At 44.6% G+C, this 14,609-nt stretch overlaps 1 protein-coding gene across 2 annotated transcripts in view; it reads right to left on the reverse strand.

Moving 5' to 3' along the window:
- Positions 1–14,609, reverse strand: part of CLMP (CXADR like membrane protein) — a 126,850-nt gene that overhangs the window by 5,425 nt on the left and 106,816 nt on the right. Inside the window, exons 3-6 of one of the 2 annotated variants that reach the window (XM_009247183.4) lie at positions 9,213–9,414; positions 8,381–8,548; positions 7,790–7,912; positions 2,430–2,503 (exon numbers count right to left, since the gene is read on the reverse strand). In XM_009247183.4, the coding sequence (XP_009245458.2) occupies positions 2,430–2,503; positions 7,790–7,912; positions 8,381–8,548; positions 9,213–9,414 (567 nt within the window). The remainder of the gene's footprint in view (positions 1–2,429; positions 2,504–7,789; positions 7,913–8,380; positions 8,549–9,212; positions 9,415–14,609) is intronic. The other variant, XM_024255037.3, reaches the window with a different exon arrangement.

The following is a 14,609-nucleotide window of genomic DNA, read 5'->3' on the forward strand; positions in this document are numbered from 1 at the left end:
ACTGCATTACTCTCTCTTATTGTATGACCAACCCTCTTGATATATTTGCAGTTGCAGGTACTGAATCACAGACTTCGCCAGCAAGTGGCCAGGGTTTTTGTTTGTCTGTTTGTTTGTTTGTTTTGAGACGGAGTCTCGCTCTGTCCCCCAGACTGGAGTGCAGTGTCGCGATCTCGGCTCACTGCAAGCTCCGCTTCCCGGGTTCACACCATTCTCCTGCTTCAACCTCCCGAGTCGCTGGGACTATAGACGCCCGCCACCACACCCGGCTAATTTTTTTGTAGTTTTAGTAGAGACGGGGTTTCACCGTGTTAGCCAGGATGGTCTTGACCACCTGACCTCGTGATCCGCCCGCCTCGTTCTCCCAAATTGCTGGGATTACAGGAGTGAGCCACCGCACACAACCAAGTGGCCATGTTTTAGTGAATAAGTCTGGGTGGGTTCAGATGATAAAACTGGGCTGGGAGAGTAATCATACCATGTCTGAAGATTTGTCAGCCTTAATAGGATAACATTTGGGCATTCCTCTGGCTCTGCCGACTTCCTTGTTTTCTCTAACATCTCTCTTCTCCCACCAGTCATATAAAAGGGAATGTAAGAAAAATTTTTTGGCTGGGCACAGTGCCTCAGGCCTGTAATCCCAGCACTTTGGGAGGCTGATGTGGGCGGATCACTTGAGGTCAGGAGTTCGAGACCGGCCTGGCCAACATGGCAAAACCCCGTCTCTACTAAAAATACAAAAATGATCTGGGCATGGTGGCGCACGCCTATAATGCCAGCTACTCAGGAGGTTAAGGCAGGAGAATCACTTGAACCTGGGAGGCAGAGGTTGTAGTGAGCCGAGATCACGCTACTGCACTCCAGCGAGACTCTGTCTCAAAAAAAAAAAAAAAAAAAAAAGAAAAATTGAGTAGAATAAAAGTTGATTTTTAAAAAAGGAATATAACCTATAATGTTAGACTCTGTGGAATTTGACGTTGGATCCTAGAATTTAAGAAGTTAAGGTAAATACAATTTGTAGTTTAGTAATACACACTTTTTCTTATACCAAATATTTATTTCAGTGCCTACCCTGAGCCAGGCACAGTTATAGGCACTGTTGAAGACCAGCAAGTTTTCTGCTTTTGTTGAGTTTTCATTCCAGAAGGGGAAAACAGATAAACAAGTAAATAAAGATAATTTCAGATAATGGATAAATTCCATGAAGGCAAAATTGGATGAGTGAATTTTAGAGGGGTAATGGAGGGATACCACTTAAGTTTGGGTGATCAAGACTTTGAGGAGGTGACATTCGAGTTGAGGCATATATGATATAAAGGACGATCTTGTGATTATCTAGAAACAGAGCATTCCAGGCAGAAAACAGCAAGTACAATTAATGTGAGTGGGTCTGGAGCATAGTAAGCAAGGGAAAGTAGAGGGAGATGAGGTCCAGAGACAGGAAAGGACCAGCCCACATAGGCCATGGCAAAGATTTTAATGTGAGAGCAATAAAAGAGTAACACAATCTGAATTATATCTGAGACAGTACACCATGGCTGCTCTAGGGAAAATAAATAGTGGAGAAGTAGGAAAGAAAGCAGGGACATTGGCTACGAGGCGTATAATAGTGCAGGCTAGAGATGATGATGGATTAGGCTAGGATGAAAGCAATGTATATAGAAACAAGTACATGGATATTGCCTATATTTTGGATGCCTAATCAACAGAATTTGCTATTTATTCTTTTTTTTTTTTTTTTTTTTTTTGAGACGGAGTTTCGCTCTTGTTGCCCAGGCTGGAGTGCAATGGTGGGATCTCGGCTCACTGCAACCTCCACGTCCCGGGTTCAAGTGATTCTCCTTCCTCAGTTTCCTGAGTAGCTGGGATTACCAGCGCACACCACCATGGCTGGCTAATTATTGTATTTTTAGTAGAGACAGGGTTTCACCATGTCCGCCAGGCTGGTTTCGAACTCCTGATCTCAGGTGATCCACCCACCTTGGCCTCCCAAAGTGCTGGGATTTCAGGCGTGAGCCGCTGCACCCAGCCTATTTATTCGTATAAAAACAAAATGATATAATTATTTATTTATTTTTAAGATAGAGTTTTGCTCTTGTTGCCCAGGCTGGAATGCAATGGCGCGATCTCAGCTTACCGCAACCTCTGCCTCCCGGGTTCAAGCGATTCTCCTGCCTCAACTTCCCGAGTAGCTGGGATTACAGGCATGCACCACCACACCTGGCTAATTTTGTATTTTTAGTAGAGATGGGATTTCTCCATGTTTGTCAGGCTGGTCTCAAACTCCTGACCTCAGGTGATCTGCCCACCTCCATCAAAGTGTTGGGGTTACAGGTGTGAGCCACATGCCCAGCCAAAATTTTATTTTTTAAAGAAATTGAACTTTGGATATTTTTATTTAAGGTCTCAAAGGAATGGAGTTATTTTACCTGAGTAATTTCAAATAGAGAATGCTGTTTTCCCCACTGCCCCAGCTCCAGGACACGTAATCTAGATGGATTGTCTGTTAATGGAAATTTAAATCACTTTCAATTTTTCACAATTGAAAATAATATATCTCTGGGTGCTGTGGCCACACCTGTAATCTCTGCACTTTGGGAAGCTGAGGCGGGTGGATCACTTGATGCCAGGAGTTCGAGACCAGCCTGGCCAACATGGTAAGACCCTGACTCTACTAAAAATGCAAAAATCAGCTGGGCGTGGTGTGCAGGCCTGTAATCCCAGCTCCTCAGGAGGCTGAGGCAGGAGAAGTGCTTGAACCTGGGAGGCGGAGGTTGCAGTGAGCAGAGATCGCACCATTGCACTCCAGCCTGTGCAACAAGAGTGAAACTCCGTCTCAAAAAAAAAGAAAAGAAAAATCATTATTTTCCATATGTATTTGGACACTTGGGGCATGTCTCTAAAAGATAAATCCACAGAAATATTACTGGATAAAATGGAATGCACTTTTGCATCTGAAATAAAATGAATGACTAATTGTATAGTTATACAATGAAATACTATAGAACAATGAAAAATAACATACTCTAGCTATAAGCAACAACAATGATGAGTCGCAAAAATATAATGGGAAATGAAAGAAACCAGACACAGTGGAATGATTCCACTTATTTAAAGTTTTGAGACAGGAAAAGTAATCCATAAAGTTAGAAACCTGGATTATGGAGAGGTAGCAGGAGTTAGAAACAGGTTCTTTTTTTTGAGCCAGAGTCTCTCACTCTGTTGTCCAGGCTGGAGTGCAGTGGCACGATCTCGGCTCACTGCAACTTCTGTCTCTCAGGTTCAAGTGATTTTCCCACCTCAGCCTCCCGAGTAGCTGGGATTACAGGTGTGCACCACCATCCGCAGCTAAGTTTTGTATTTTTTTTTTTTTCTTTTTTGAGACAGAGTCTTGCTCTGTCGCCCAGGCTGGAGTGCAGTGGTGGGATCTCGGCTCACTGCAAGCTCCGCCTCCGGGTTCACGCCATTCTCCTGCCTCAGCCTCCCGAGTAGCTGGGACTACAGGCGCCCACCACCACGCCCAGCTAATTTTTTGTATTTTTAGTAGAGATGGGGTTTCACCGTGTTAGCCAGGATGGTCTCGATCTCCTGACCTCGTGATCCACCCACCTTGGCCTCCCAAAGTGCTGGGATTACAGGCGTGAGCCACCGCGCCTGGCAAGTTTTGTATTTTTAGTAGAGCTGGGGTTTTGGCATGTTGGTCAGGCTGGTCTCAAACTCCTGACCTCAGGTGATGTGCCCAGGTTGGCCTCCCAGAGTGCTGGGATTACAGGCATGAGCCACTGTGCCTGGCCAGAAACAGGTTCCTAATCATGATACTGGTTACACAGTTATCTTCACTTTTGAAAATCTATCAAGTTGTACACTTATCCTTCTTCTTTGCATAAGTTTTACTTTAACATATTTACCCCTCAGAAATCTATAGATAAATCTAAATTGTGCTACCAATGTATATGTTAGTCAAAAATGTAAAAGCACCTGTTTCCTCATAACCTTTCTAATATAGATTCTACAATTTTTATATTTACTAAACTGATAGCTTAAAATTAAAAGGGTGATATTTTTTTCTCAACCTAGTGGGGAAAAAAGGATTTTGGGGGGCCTCTTTATTTATGTTTATTGACCATTTTTTATTTCTTTTCCAGAAAACTGCCTGTTACTTTTTTTGTTTTGTTTTGTTTTTGAGACGGAGTGTCCCTCTGTCACCCAGGCTGGAGTGCAGTGGCCTGATCTCAGCTCACTGCAACCTCCGCCTCCTGGGGTCAAGCGATTCTCCTACCTCAGCCTCCCAAGTAGCTGGGATTACAGGCATGCCCAGCTAATTTTTTGTGTGTGTTTTAGTAGAGACGGGGTTTCACCATGCTGGCCAGGCTGGTCTCGATCTCCTGACCTCGTGAGGCCCGCCTCGACCTCCCAAAGTGCTGGGATTACAGGCGTGAGCCACTGCACCCAGCCTGACTGTTGTGTTTTTAAGAAAAATTATTGAAACTTGGAAATAGACAAAAGAAGTACAGAGCTTGGCAATTTACAACTCTGTAAGGGCAACTTGTAGACCTCTGTCTGGTAGAGATGGAAATAATTTCTCCACCAGTTAAACAGCTGACCCCAGGAATTATAGTCTGCGACTTTGTAGCTCGATGTCTAATCCAGCAATCTGTTAATAGTAATAATAGCTAGTGATACTGAACACCCACCATGTGTGAAGCCCTGTTCCTAGGCTTGCCTGGTGTTGGATGATCTGCCTCTGAAATGGCTCATTCATATGGCTGTTGGCTGGAGGCCTCAGTTTCCTCACTTAAAATAAAACATAAAACATGGGCCTCTATATAAGGCTCTTAAAGCGGCTGGCTTCCCATAAAGTGAGTGATCTAAGAGAGAGAGGATCTGAGTGATCTGAGATCTAAGAGATCTATCATCTAAGAAAGCAAGCTGCAGTGCTTTTGCAGATGCAACATACCATCACTTCTGCTGTATTATACTCATCAGAAGTGAGTCACTAAGTTCAGATCATACTCAAAAAGAGGAAAATGAAGGTGTACTTTTTATTTTTTTGGAGACAGAGTTTTGCTCTTGTTGCCCAGGCTGGAGTGCAGTGGCGCAATCTAGGCTCACTACAACCTCCACCTCCCGGGTTCGAGTGATTCTCCTGCCCCAGCCTCCCAAGTGGCTGGGATTACGGGCATGTGCCACCACACCCAGCTAATTTTCTATTTTTAGTAGAGACAGGGTTTCACCATGTTGGTCAGGCTGATCTCGAACTCCCAACTTCAAGTGATCTGCCCGCCTTGGCCTCCCAAAGTGTTGGGATTACAGGTGTGAGCCACTGCGCCTGGACAAAGGTATACCTCTTGAAGGGAGAAGTAGCAAATAATTACATGGACATATTTTTAAAACCACCAGAGTGCAAATTCTAATAAATAGAGTATATAAATACATAATAAAGAACTCTTTCAAATCAGTGAGAAAACAGCTAAACCAAAATAGGCACAGAATGTTGAAGTATAACTTTGAAAAAAGTAAAATACTGATTCTGACAAATTAAAGGTTTTATTTAATTTATTAATAAGGGGGCGCTGGGTGTGGTGGCTCACACCTGTGATCCCAGCACTTTGGGAGGCCGAGGTGGGCGGATCATGAGGTCGGTAGTTCGAGACCAGCCTGGCCAACATAGTGAAACCCGTCTCTACTACTAAAAATACAAGAATTAGCCAGGTGTGGTGGCACGCGCCTGTAGTCCCAGCTACTCGCTACTCGGGAGGCTGAAGCAGGAGAATTGCTTGAACCTGGGAGGTGGAGGTGGCAATGAGCCAAGACCACGCCATTGCACTGCAGCCTGGGTGACAGAGTGAGACTCTGTCTCAAAAACAAACAAACAACAACAAAAAAACAGGGTGGGGGTTAGGAAAATGTTAAAAGTGGTGCAAAGAGCATTTGAGAAATTAGAGACAATTTAACAAAGATGTTATGGAGACAATGTAACAAAGATTAATATCCATGCCCTGCCTCCTTTTATCTTTCAACTTGGTTTATCCTGTCTTTTTTTCAAGACTCAATCTCTAGATGATAAGCCTAGCATAGTATTTATTGCACCAAATAAATTTTAACACTGCAAACATGGCTTGTGGATATAGGATTTGGTTCAAAAGTCTGAAGTTACTAAACTGATTAAGGAGAAATTATAATAATAGCTAATGTTACTGAACACCCACTGTATGTCAAGCCCTGTTCCTAGGCAGTTGTGAGTAAATGTGTTCATTTACTAACTTTTCAGAAACACTCTAAGAGGCCAGGTGGCGTTGCGCACGCCTGTAATCCCAGCACTCTGGGAGGTGAAGGGTGGATCGCCTAAGTCCAGGAGTTTGAGACCAGCCTGGCCAATGTGGCAAAACCCTGTCTCTACAAAAATTAGCCAGGTGTGATGGCATGTGCCTGTAATTCCAGCTACTCAGGAGGCTGAGGCAGGAGAGTCGCTTGAACCCGGGAGGCAGAGGCTGCAGTAAGCCAAGATGGCACCACTGCACTCCAGCCTGGGCGACAGAGCAAGACCCTGTCCAGAAAAAAAAAAAAAAAAAAGGAAAAAAAGAAAAACTCTGTGAGACAGTTACCTATTATTCTCCTTTATAGATTGGGAAATATGCCTAAGGTACTACAGAGTCAGTGGTAGCTGTGATTGAAATCCAGGCAGTTAATCTGACTCCATGGCTGATGCTCTTAGTCGCCTACTATTGTCTCTCATCCGTACTTGAAGCAAATCAAATTCTTGATTATAACACATGTACACATGTGTGTGTGCACGAGCACATGCACGTATGCACTCACAAACACTCTGTGGAGGGGAGAAATCTCATCTACTTGCCTAGAATGGTAGGTGGCATATAACTAACTAGCTGCACGGTTTTGTTTGTTTTTGTTTTTAGGAATAGTGTTTATTTAGTACTCTCCTGGATATAGTGAATTTCTTTAGGGGGCTGGCTAATTCACATGTTTGTAAATACAGAGTCAACTGATGTGTTTTTGTTTTTTTTGGTTGGAGTCTCGCCCTGTTGTCCAGGCTGGAGTGCAATGGCACCATCTCGGCTCACTGCAACCTCCGCGTCTCAGGTTAAAGCAATTCTCCTGCCTCAGCCTCCTAAGTAGCTGGGATTACAGGCACGCATCAGCACACCTGGCTAATTTTTTTGTATCTTTTAGCAGAGATGGGGTTTCACCATGTTGGTCAGGCTGGTCTTGAACTCCTGACCTCGTGATCTGCCTGCCTCGGCCTCCCGAAGTGCTGGGATTACAGGCGTGAGCCACCGCGCTGGGCTGGTTTTTTTTTTTTTTTTGAGAGGGAGTCTCGGTCTGTCACCCAGACTGGAGTGCAGTGGCGTGATCTTGGCTTACTGCAACGCAACCTCCGCCTCCCAGATTCAGGAGATTTTCCTGGCTCAGCTTCCTGAGTAGCTGAGATTACAGGCACCCACCACCACACCCAGCTAATTTTTGTATTTTAGTAGAAATGGGGTTTCACCATGTTAGCCAGGCTGGTCTCGAACTCCTGACCTCAACTGATCTGCCCACCTGGGCCTCCTAAAGTGCTGGGATTACAGGTGTGAGCCACTGTGCCTGGCCAGTCAATTGTTGAGTGGTCTTTGCAACTATTGAATTTATTTTGGTGATAGCCATATCCTTCTGGAGATAAAGATTTTGACCTTAACCTTACTCTTACTTATGATTAGAATGTCTTAACATTGATCTACAATGCAAAAACAAACAGAAAAATGAAATTAAAACCTCTTTGGATGCTTACACTGTACAGTTACTCGCACCACACAGCTTTCCTTCCCAGCTTCATTGCCTGCTGTGCACTGGTACAGTCCAGAGTAGGACATGGTAAGATTCTGCAGCAGAACTCGCCCAGGGTGGTTGTAGTCTGCACAAGCAGAAAGAATGACTGTAAATCCCTTTAGTGATGGTATCTATATTTATTGTTTACTTTATTGTATCACTGACCTGAGATTCTGTAATACTATTTGATAAGAATGAAATGATGGAAAAGATATCCTTTGGGAACACGAGAAGAAAGGTAAACATTTTTTTTAAGTTGTAGCACATTCTCAAAAGTTACAAAAGATTGTGAACATTTAAAGGATACTAAACATAATATTTAGATATAGTGGATTTATGTAGTACATTTCTTCCAATCTCTTTTACTACTTTTACATGTCATTTGAGGAAAGGAAAGACAGATTTTCTGTTCTAGTTAATGGATTTTAAAAATGGAAGTTCAGGAGGTTCAGCAGGGTATTTCAGGTCACACAGTTGCTGAGAAAGCTGATTTAGAGCTCGTGGATAGAGGACTATTTTGTTGGCTCAATAGATTGGTAGGAAGATGACTTACCAATCCTAGATTTGGGAGGCAGACGTTCATCCTCTCCCTCTTTCTCTCGGATTCGCTGCCAGTAATACACAATGGGCTCTGTGCCAGAGGATGACTCACACTGCAAAGTCAGGTCACTTCCTTCTGTCAGCTCTCCTTCCAACTCACACTTGGGCTTGGATGGTCTCACTGGCAACAGCAACAACAAGCAAAAGTGTAGTGATTCAAAGATCCCCAAACACCAGATTCAATGGAAAAATTATGTCCTATTGAGTTGCTTCTCCAGCCATCCATTTTGGTCAACTTTTGAGTGGGGATTCAACTAGTCTTGCTTTACACTACCCCCAGCAAAACATCCACCTCCATCCCCTAAGCACACATACCCCCAACTCCAGTGGTGCTGTTTTAATTTTTGGGGCAGAGGCTGCCTCATTACTTCTCAAAGAAGACACATTATTATTGGACATTTTAGGAAAGTTGAGCATGGTTTTACTGATACAGAAGTGTATTAATTTGGAAGCAATTAAGTAGAACTTAGTAGCTCTTGCTGTCAAAAAACAGAAATGAATTTGAATCATATCTGAGAGACTTAAATATGAAGATCCCACTTAAATATTAGAGAATATGTTTTGTAATAGACAACTATGGAAAATTGCTCTTATATTTTCATTTTTTATTATGGCTATAATACAGAAGATACACATTTCTTTCCAGGGAACTGGACGAGGTGACCTCTGAATGTGTAATACAAAGTACTGAACATGATGTTTTGTACCACCGTGATGCGTATGGCTATCCCTCTTAGATACCTTAGAAATAAGCTGTAGACATTCACTGTGGCATCCTATCTTACCTAAGACTTTTAAGATGACATGGCTCCACACGTAGCGCCCTGAATTCTTAACCTTGCAGGTGTACCGGCCCTCATCACTGGGCTTCAGAGGTTCAATCTGCAAGGAGGCATCTCCTGCCAGGAAATTGGAAGCAAAGGCCACTCGGCCCTTCTGTTCCTCAGTCAAGTTATTGTAGACATGACGACTGGAGTAAGTGATCACCTGTGGGATAGACCGAGGCAGAGTCAAGCAGCGTAACTCTCAGCCTGCCTTTCCTGATGGTGTGAAGAAGAGGAAAGGGAGTACTCCCAGTGGCACAAAGTAGTCAAGCCTGGGGCTAAGAGTCCAAGAGACCTCTGTTCTAAATAAAAGTTAAAAATACAGTACATTTGCACCTAGGCCTTGCCTCTCCTTCCAAAAATAATAACACTTCATGTTTGTGTAGCATTTTTAGTTATAAAGTATTATTAATTGCTCAGAACCACTCCATCTTACAGGTAAGGAATTTGAAGTTTGAGTTACATACTGAAGTTCACACAGCTAAGTCAAGGAAAGGAGGAAAATGTACGAGTGTAGAGCTATGCATATATTAAGCATAGACTTGTGAAAGGAAAAGAAACCTCGAGACCCCTTGGGAAGCCAAAGGGAAGGTTGAGCTTGGAACTATGTCAGCAAACCTGCCTCCCATTCTTTTTTTTTTTTTTTTTTTTTTTTTAAGTATTTGAGAGACTTCTATGAGACAGGACTGTTTACTTGGTTTTATTTATTTATTTATTTATTTATTTTTGAGACAGTCTTGCTCTGTCGCCCAGGCTGGAGTGCAGTGGTGTAATCTTGGCTCACTGTAACCTCCGCTTTCTGGGTTCAAGCAGTCCTCCTGCCTCAGCCTCCTGAGTAGCTGGGATTACAGGTGTACACCACCATGCCCGGCTAACTTTTGTATTATTGGTAGAGACGGTTTCGCCATGTTGGCCAGGCTGGTCTTGAACTCCTGACCTCAGGTGATCCACCCTCCTTGGCCTCCCAAAGTGCTGGGATTACAGGCATGAGCCACCATGCCTGGCCTGCCTTCCATTCTATTCCTGAATAAGAAATAAGGTAGCTACAAAGATGAAAAAAAAAAAAGCTTACAGTACTCCTGCACAATTTGCCTACAAGGAGACTGCTTGTGGACAAAGGACAGAGAGAACTCACAATTACCCCTCTGCACACATGAGATAAATGCATATCTTATTGCTTCCTTTGCCCTATTTCACTAAGCTGGACTAATTTTTTTTTTTTTTTTTTTTTTTTTGAGACGGAGTCTCACTCTTGTCGCCCAGTCTGAAGTACAATGGTGCGATCCTGGCTTACTGCAACCTCTGCCTCCTGGGTTCAAGCAATTCTTCTGCCTCAGTCTCCTGAGTAGCTGGGATTACAGATGCATGCCACAACGCCTTGCTCACTTTTGTATTTTTAGTAGAGCTGGGGTTTCACCCGTGTTGGCCAGGCTGGTCTTGAACTCCTGACCTCAGATGATCTGCCTGTCTCAGCCTCCCAAAGTGCTGGGATTACAGGTGTGAGCCACTACGCCTAGCCCTAATTTTTTATTTTAGTAGAGATGGGGTTTCACCATTCTGGCCAGGCTGGACTCAAAAGTCCTGACCTCAGGTGATCCACCCTCCTCGGCTTCCCAAAGTGCTGCGATTACAGGTGTGAGCCACTGCGCCTGGCAAATCTCTTCTTTGGTTCAAGTGATTAATAATCAAGTGAAATTAACAAGGAAAGACATATAAACAGAGAAAAAGAAATGATTTATTTGAAATAGTATCAAGGAGAGTGTCCCAGAAAAGTTGGTGGCATTTGAGCTAGGCTTTGAGAGGCAAGGAGAAAAGGCCTGGAGGGAGCGTTCCAGATACACAAAAGGGCACTAAAAAAGGCATGCAAGCATATGGGCATCTCCCAGGCACCTTTCCGCTGCAGCTGTTCCAAATTGTTTCACTCAAGCCCTCAACCCTGCCCTCAATCACGTGATGCTCTGCAGCTCCTCAGATCCTTTACTGAGAAGGTTCTCTCAATCAGATAAAACCTATGAACTCTGACCCAGAAAAAACTCACATATTATTTTGCAGATAATTCCATGGGGTTCCTAGCACTCAAGGGAAAGCCCTCTGCTTTAGGCACAGATGGGGAAGAGCTAGGATCACAGCCCTTCTCCTGGATGTGGTACTTGTTTGTTCTAAATGTTTGTGGGGGCAAGACGCGCGGTGTTTCATGCCTGTAATCCAAGCACTTTGGGAGACCAAGGCTGGTGGTTTGCTTGAACCCAATAGGTTGAGGCTATAGTGAGCCGAGACTGTGCCACTGCACTCCAGCCTGGGTGATAGAGTGAGACCCTGTCTCAACAAATAAAACAAAATTTAAAAAAAGGAAAAAATGTAACTGGGTGCAGTGGCTCACACCTGTAATCCAAGCATTTTGAGACACCAAGGCAGGCACATCACTTGAGGTCAGGAGTTCGAGACCAGCCTGGCCAACATGGTGAAACCCCGTCTCTACTAAAAAATACAAAAATTAGACAGGTGGCCTGGCGCGGTGGCTCACGCCTGTAATCCCAGTCCTTTGGGAGGCCGAGATGGGCAGATCACCTGAGGTCGGGAGTTCGAGACCAGCCTGACCCACATGGTGAAACCCCATCTCTACTAAAAATACAAAATTAGCTGGGCGTGGTGGCACATGCCTATAATCCCAGCTACTTGGGAAGCTGAGGCAGGAGAATTGCTTGAACCTGGGAGGTGGAGGTTGTGGTGAGCAGAGATCGTGGCATTGCACTGCAGCCTGGGCAACAAGAGTGAAACTCCGTCTCAAAAAAAAAAAAAGAAAAAAATTAGGTGTGGTGGTGTGTGCCTGTAATCCCAGCTAGTCAGGAGGCTGAGGCAGCAGAACCACTTGAAACTGGGAGGCAGAGATTGCAGTGAGTGGAGATTAGGCCACTGCACTCCAGCCTGGGCAACATAACAAGACTGTCTCAAAAAAATAAAATGAAATAAATAAATATTTGTGGCTGAGTATGGTGGCTCACGCCTGTAATCCCAGTACTTCGGGAGGCCGAGGCGGGTGGATCACGAGGTCAAGAGATCGAGACCATCCTGGCCAACGTGGTGAAACCCTGTCTCTACTAAAAATACAAAAATTAGCTGGGTGTGGTGGCACATGTCTGTAATCCCAGCTACTAAAGAGGCTGAGGCAGAAGAATCACGGGAACCCAGGAGGCAGAGGTTCCAGTGAGCCAAGATCATGCCACTGCACTCCAGCCTAGGGACAGAGTGAGACTCTGTCTCAAAACAAGACAAAACAAAACAGAAAAATGTTTGTAGGGTGTTGTTGGCCCCACATCCTGTTGTACTCCATAGGAAGGGTAGGTTTCGTTTCTTTTTTTTTTTTCTTTGAGACAGAGTTTCACTCTTTTTGCCCAGACTGGGGTGCAATGTCATGATCTTGGCTCACCACAACCTCCGCCTCCCGGGTTCAAGTGATTCTCCTGCCTCAGCTTCCTGAGTAGCTGGGATTACAGGCATGTGCCACCACGCCCGGCTAATTTTGTATTTTTAGTAGAGACGGGGTTTCTCCACGTTGGTCAGGCTGGTCTCGAACTGCTGACTTCAGGTGATCTGCCCGCCTCGGCCTCCCAAAGTGCTGGGATTACAGATGTGAGCCACCGTGTCCAGCTGGAAGGGTAGTTTCTTGGCAGGTGGTAGAGCTGCCTTAGTAATGCAAAATTTCTGGGATAGTTGGAAAAGAAGGAAATGCGTTCACAACAGGAAAAAACTGGAAGCTCTAGGGTTTGTCTCCATTCAAAGACTGAAAGTAAGGGGGCCTTACACCTGGAGATAAGGCAGGTAAGCTTGGAACACTTAATAGGTGCTCTATTAATGTTTCTCTTTCTTTCTGATTTGTCCATATTTCCCCCAGATGCATAATCACTTACAATGAAGTCAGTTTGTACTTTCTAGGAGAATGAAGAGAAGCAAAACCTAGAAGACAGTGAAGCACTGGGTAATTTTTAGGAACTTTGGGGTTTTGTGGGCTTTGAGAGGTGGGTGAACTTTTTGGCCTGAGGGCTTTGGAATTTCTTTCTTGTTTATCTTATTTATTTATTTTTGAGATGGAGTTTCATTCTTGTTGCCCAGGCTAGAGTGCAGTGGCATAATCTCCACTCATTGCAACCTCTGCCTCCTGGGTTCAAGCGATTCTCCTGTTTCAGCCTCCGAAGTAGCTGGGATTACAGGCATGCACCACCACACCAGCTAATTTTGTATTTTTAGTAGAGACGGGGTTTTACCATGTTGGTCAGGCTGGTCTCGAACTCCCGACCTCAGGTGATCCACCCGCCTCAGCTTCCCAAAGTGCTGGAATTCCAGGCGTGAGCCATCGCGCCAAGCTGCTTGTTTATTTTAGTATTTGGATTAGCATCCAGAGATGGCTTTGTCTTGAAATGTATATTTGAATTTGAAGAATCTTAGTAGCTGTGGTCCAAAGTAGAATCAGGCTGCTTTGGACTGCTAGAAGAACAGTACAGCAAGCACTTTCAAACTGTTTTCAACAAACTCACATTAAGAAATACATTTTTCTGGCCCGGGGCTCATGCCTGTAATCCCAGCACTTTGGGAGGCCAAGGCAGGCAGATCACTTGAGTCCAGGAGTTCCAGACGAGCCTGGCCAACATGGTGAAACCCTGTCTCTACTAAAATTACAAAAATTAGCCAGGCATGGTGGCACACGCCTGTAGTCCCAGCTACTCAGATGGCTGAGGCAGGAGAATTGCTTGAGCCCAGGAGACAAAGTTTGCAGTGAGCCGAGATCATGCCACTGCACTTCAGTCAAAAAAAAGAAACACATTTTTCTTCATGACACAGCGTACACATATATAACTGAAACATGAGTTTCATGAGTATATGTGCAGTATGCTCTGATATTGTCTAGTCTATGTTAAAAGAAAACAAAATGACCAGGCGCAGTGGCTCATGCCTGTAATCCCAGCACTTTGGGAGGCCGAGGTGGGCGGATCACAAGGTCAGGAGATCAAGACCATCCCTGGCTAACACGGTGAAACCCCGTCTCTACTAAAAATACAAAAAATTAGCCAAAAAATTAGCCGGGTGTGTTGGCAGACGCCTGTAGTTCCAGCTACTCGGGAGGCTGAGGCAGGAGAATGGCGTGAACCCAGGAGGCGGAGCTTGCAGTGAGCCGAGATCGCGTCACTGCACTCCAGCCTGGGCGACAGAGCAAGACTCCATCTCAAAAAAAAAAAAAAAAAGAAAGAAAACAAAACAAGGCTGGGCGTGGTGGCTCACACCTGTAATCCCAGCATTTTGGGAGACCAAGGCGGGCAGATCATCCGAGGTCGGGAGTTTGAGACCAGCTTGACCAACATGGAG

This window comes from Pongo abelii, chromosome 9 (genome assembly GCF_028885655.2).
Source record: "Pongo abelii isolate AG06213 chromosome 9, NHGRI_mPonAbe1-v2.0_pri, whole genome shotgun sequence".
NCBI lineage: Eukaryota > Metazoa > Chordata > Mammalia > Primates > Hominidae > Pongo > Pongo abelii.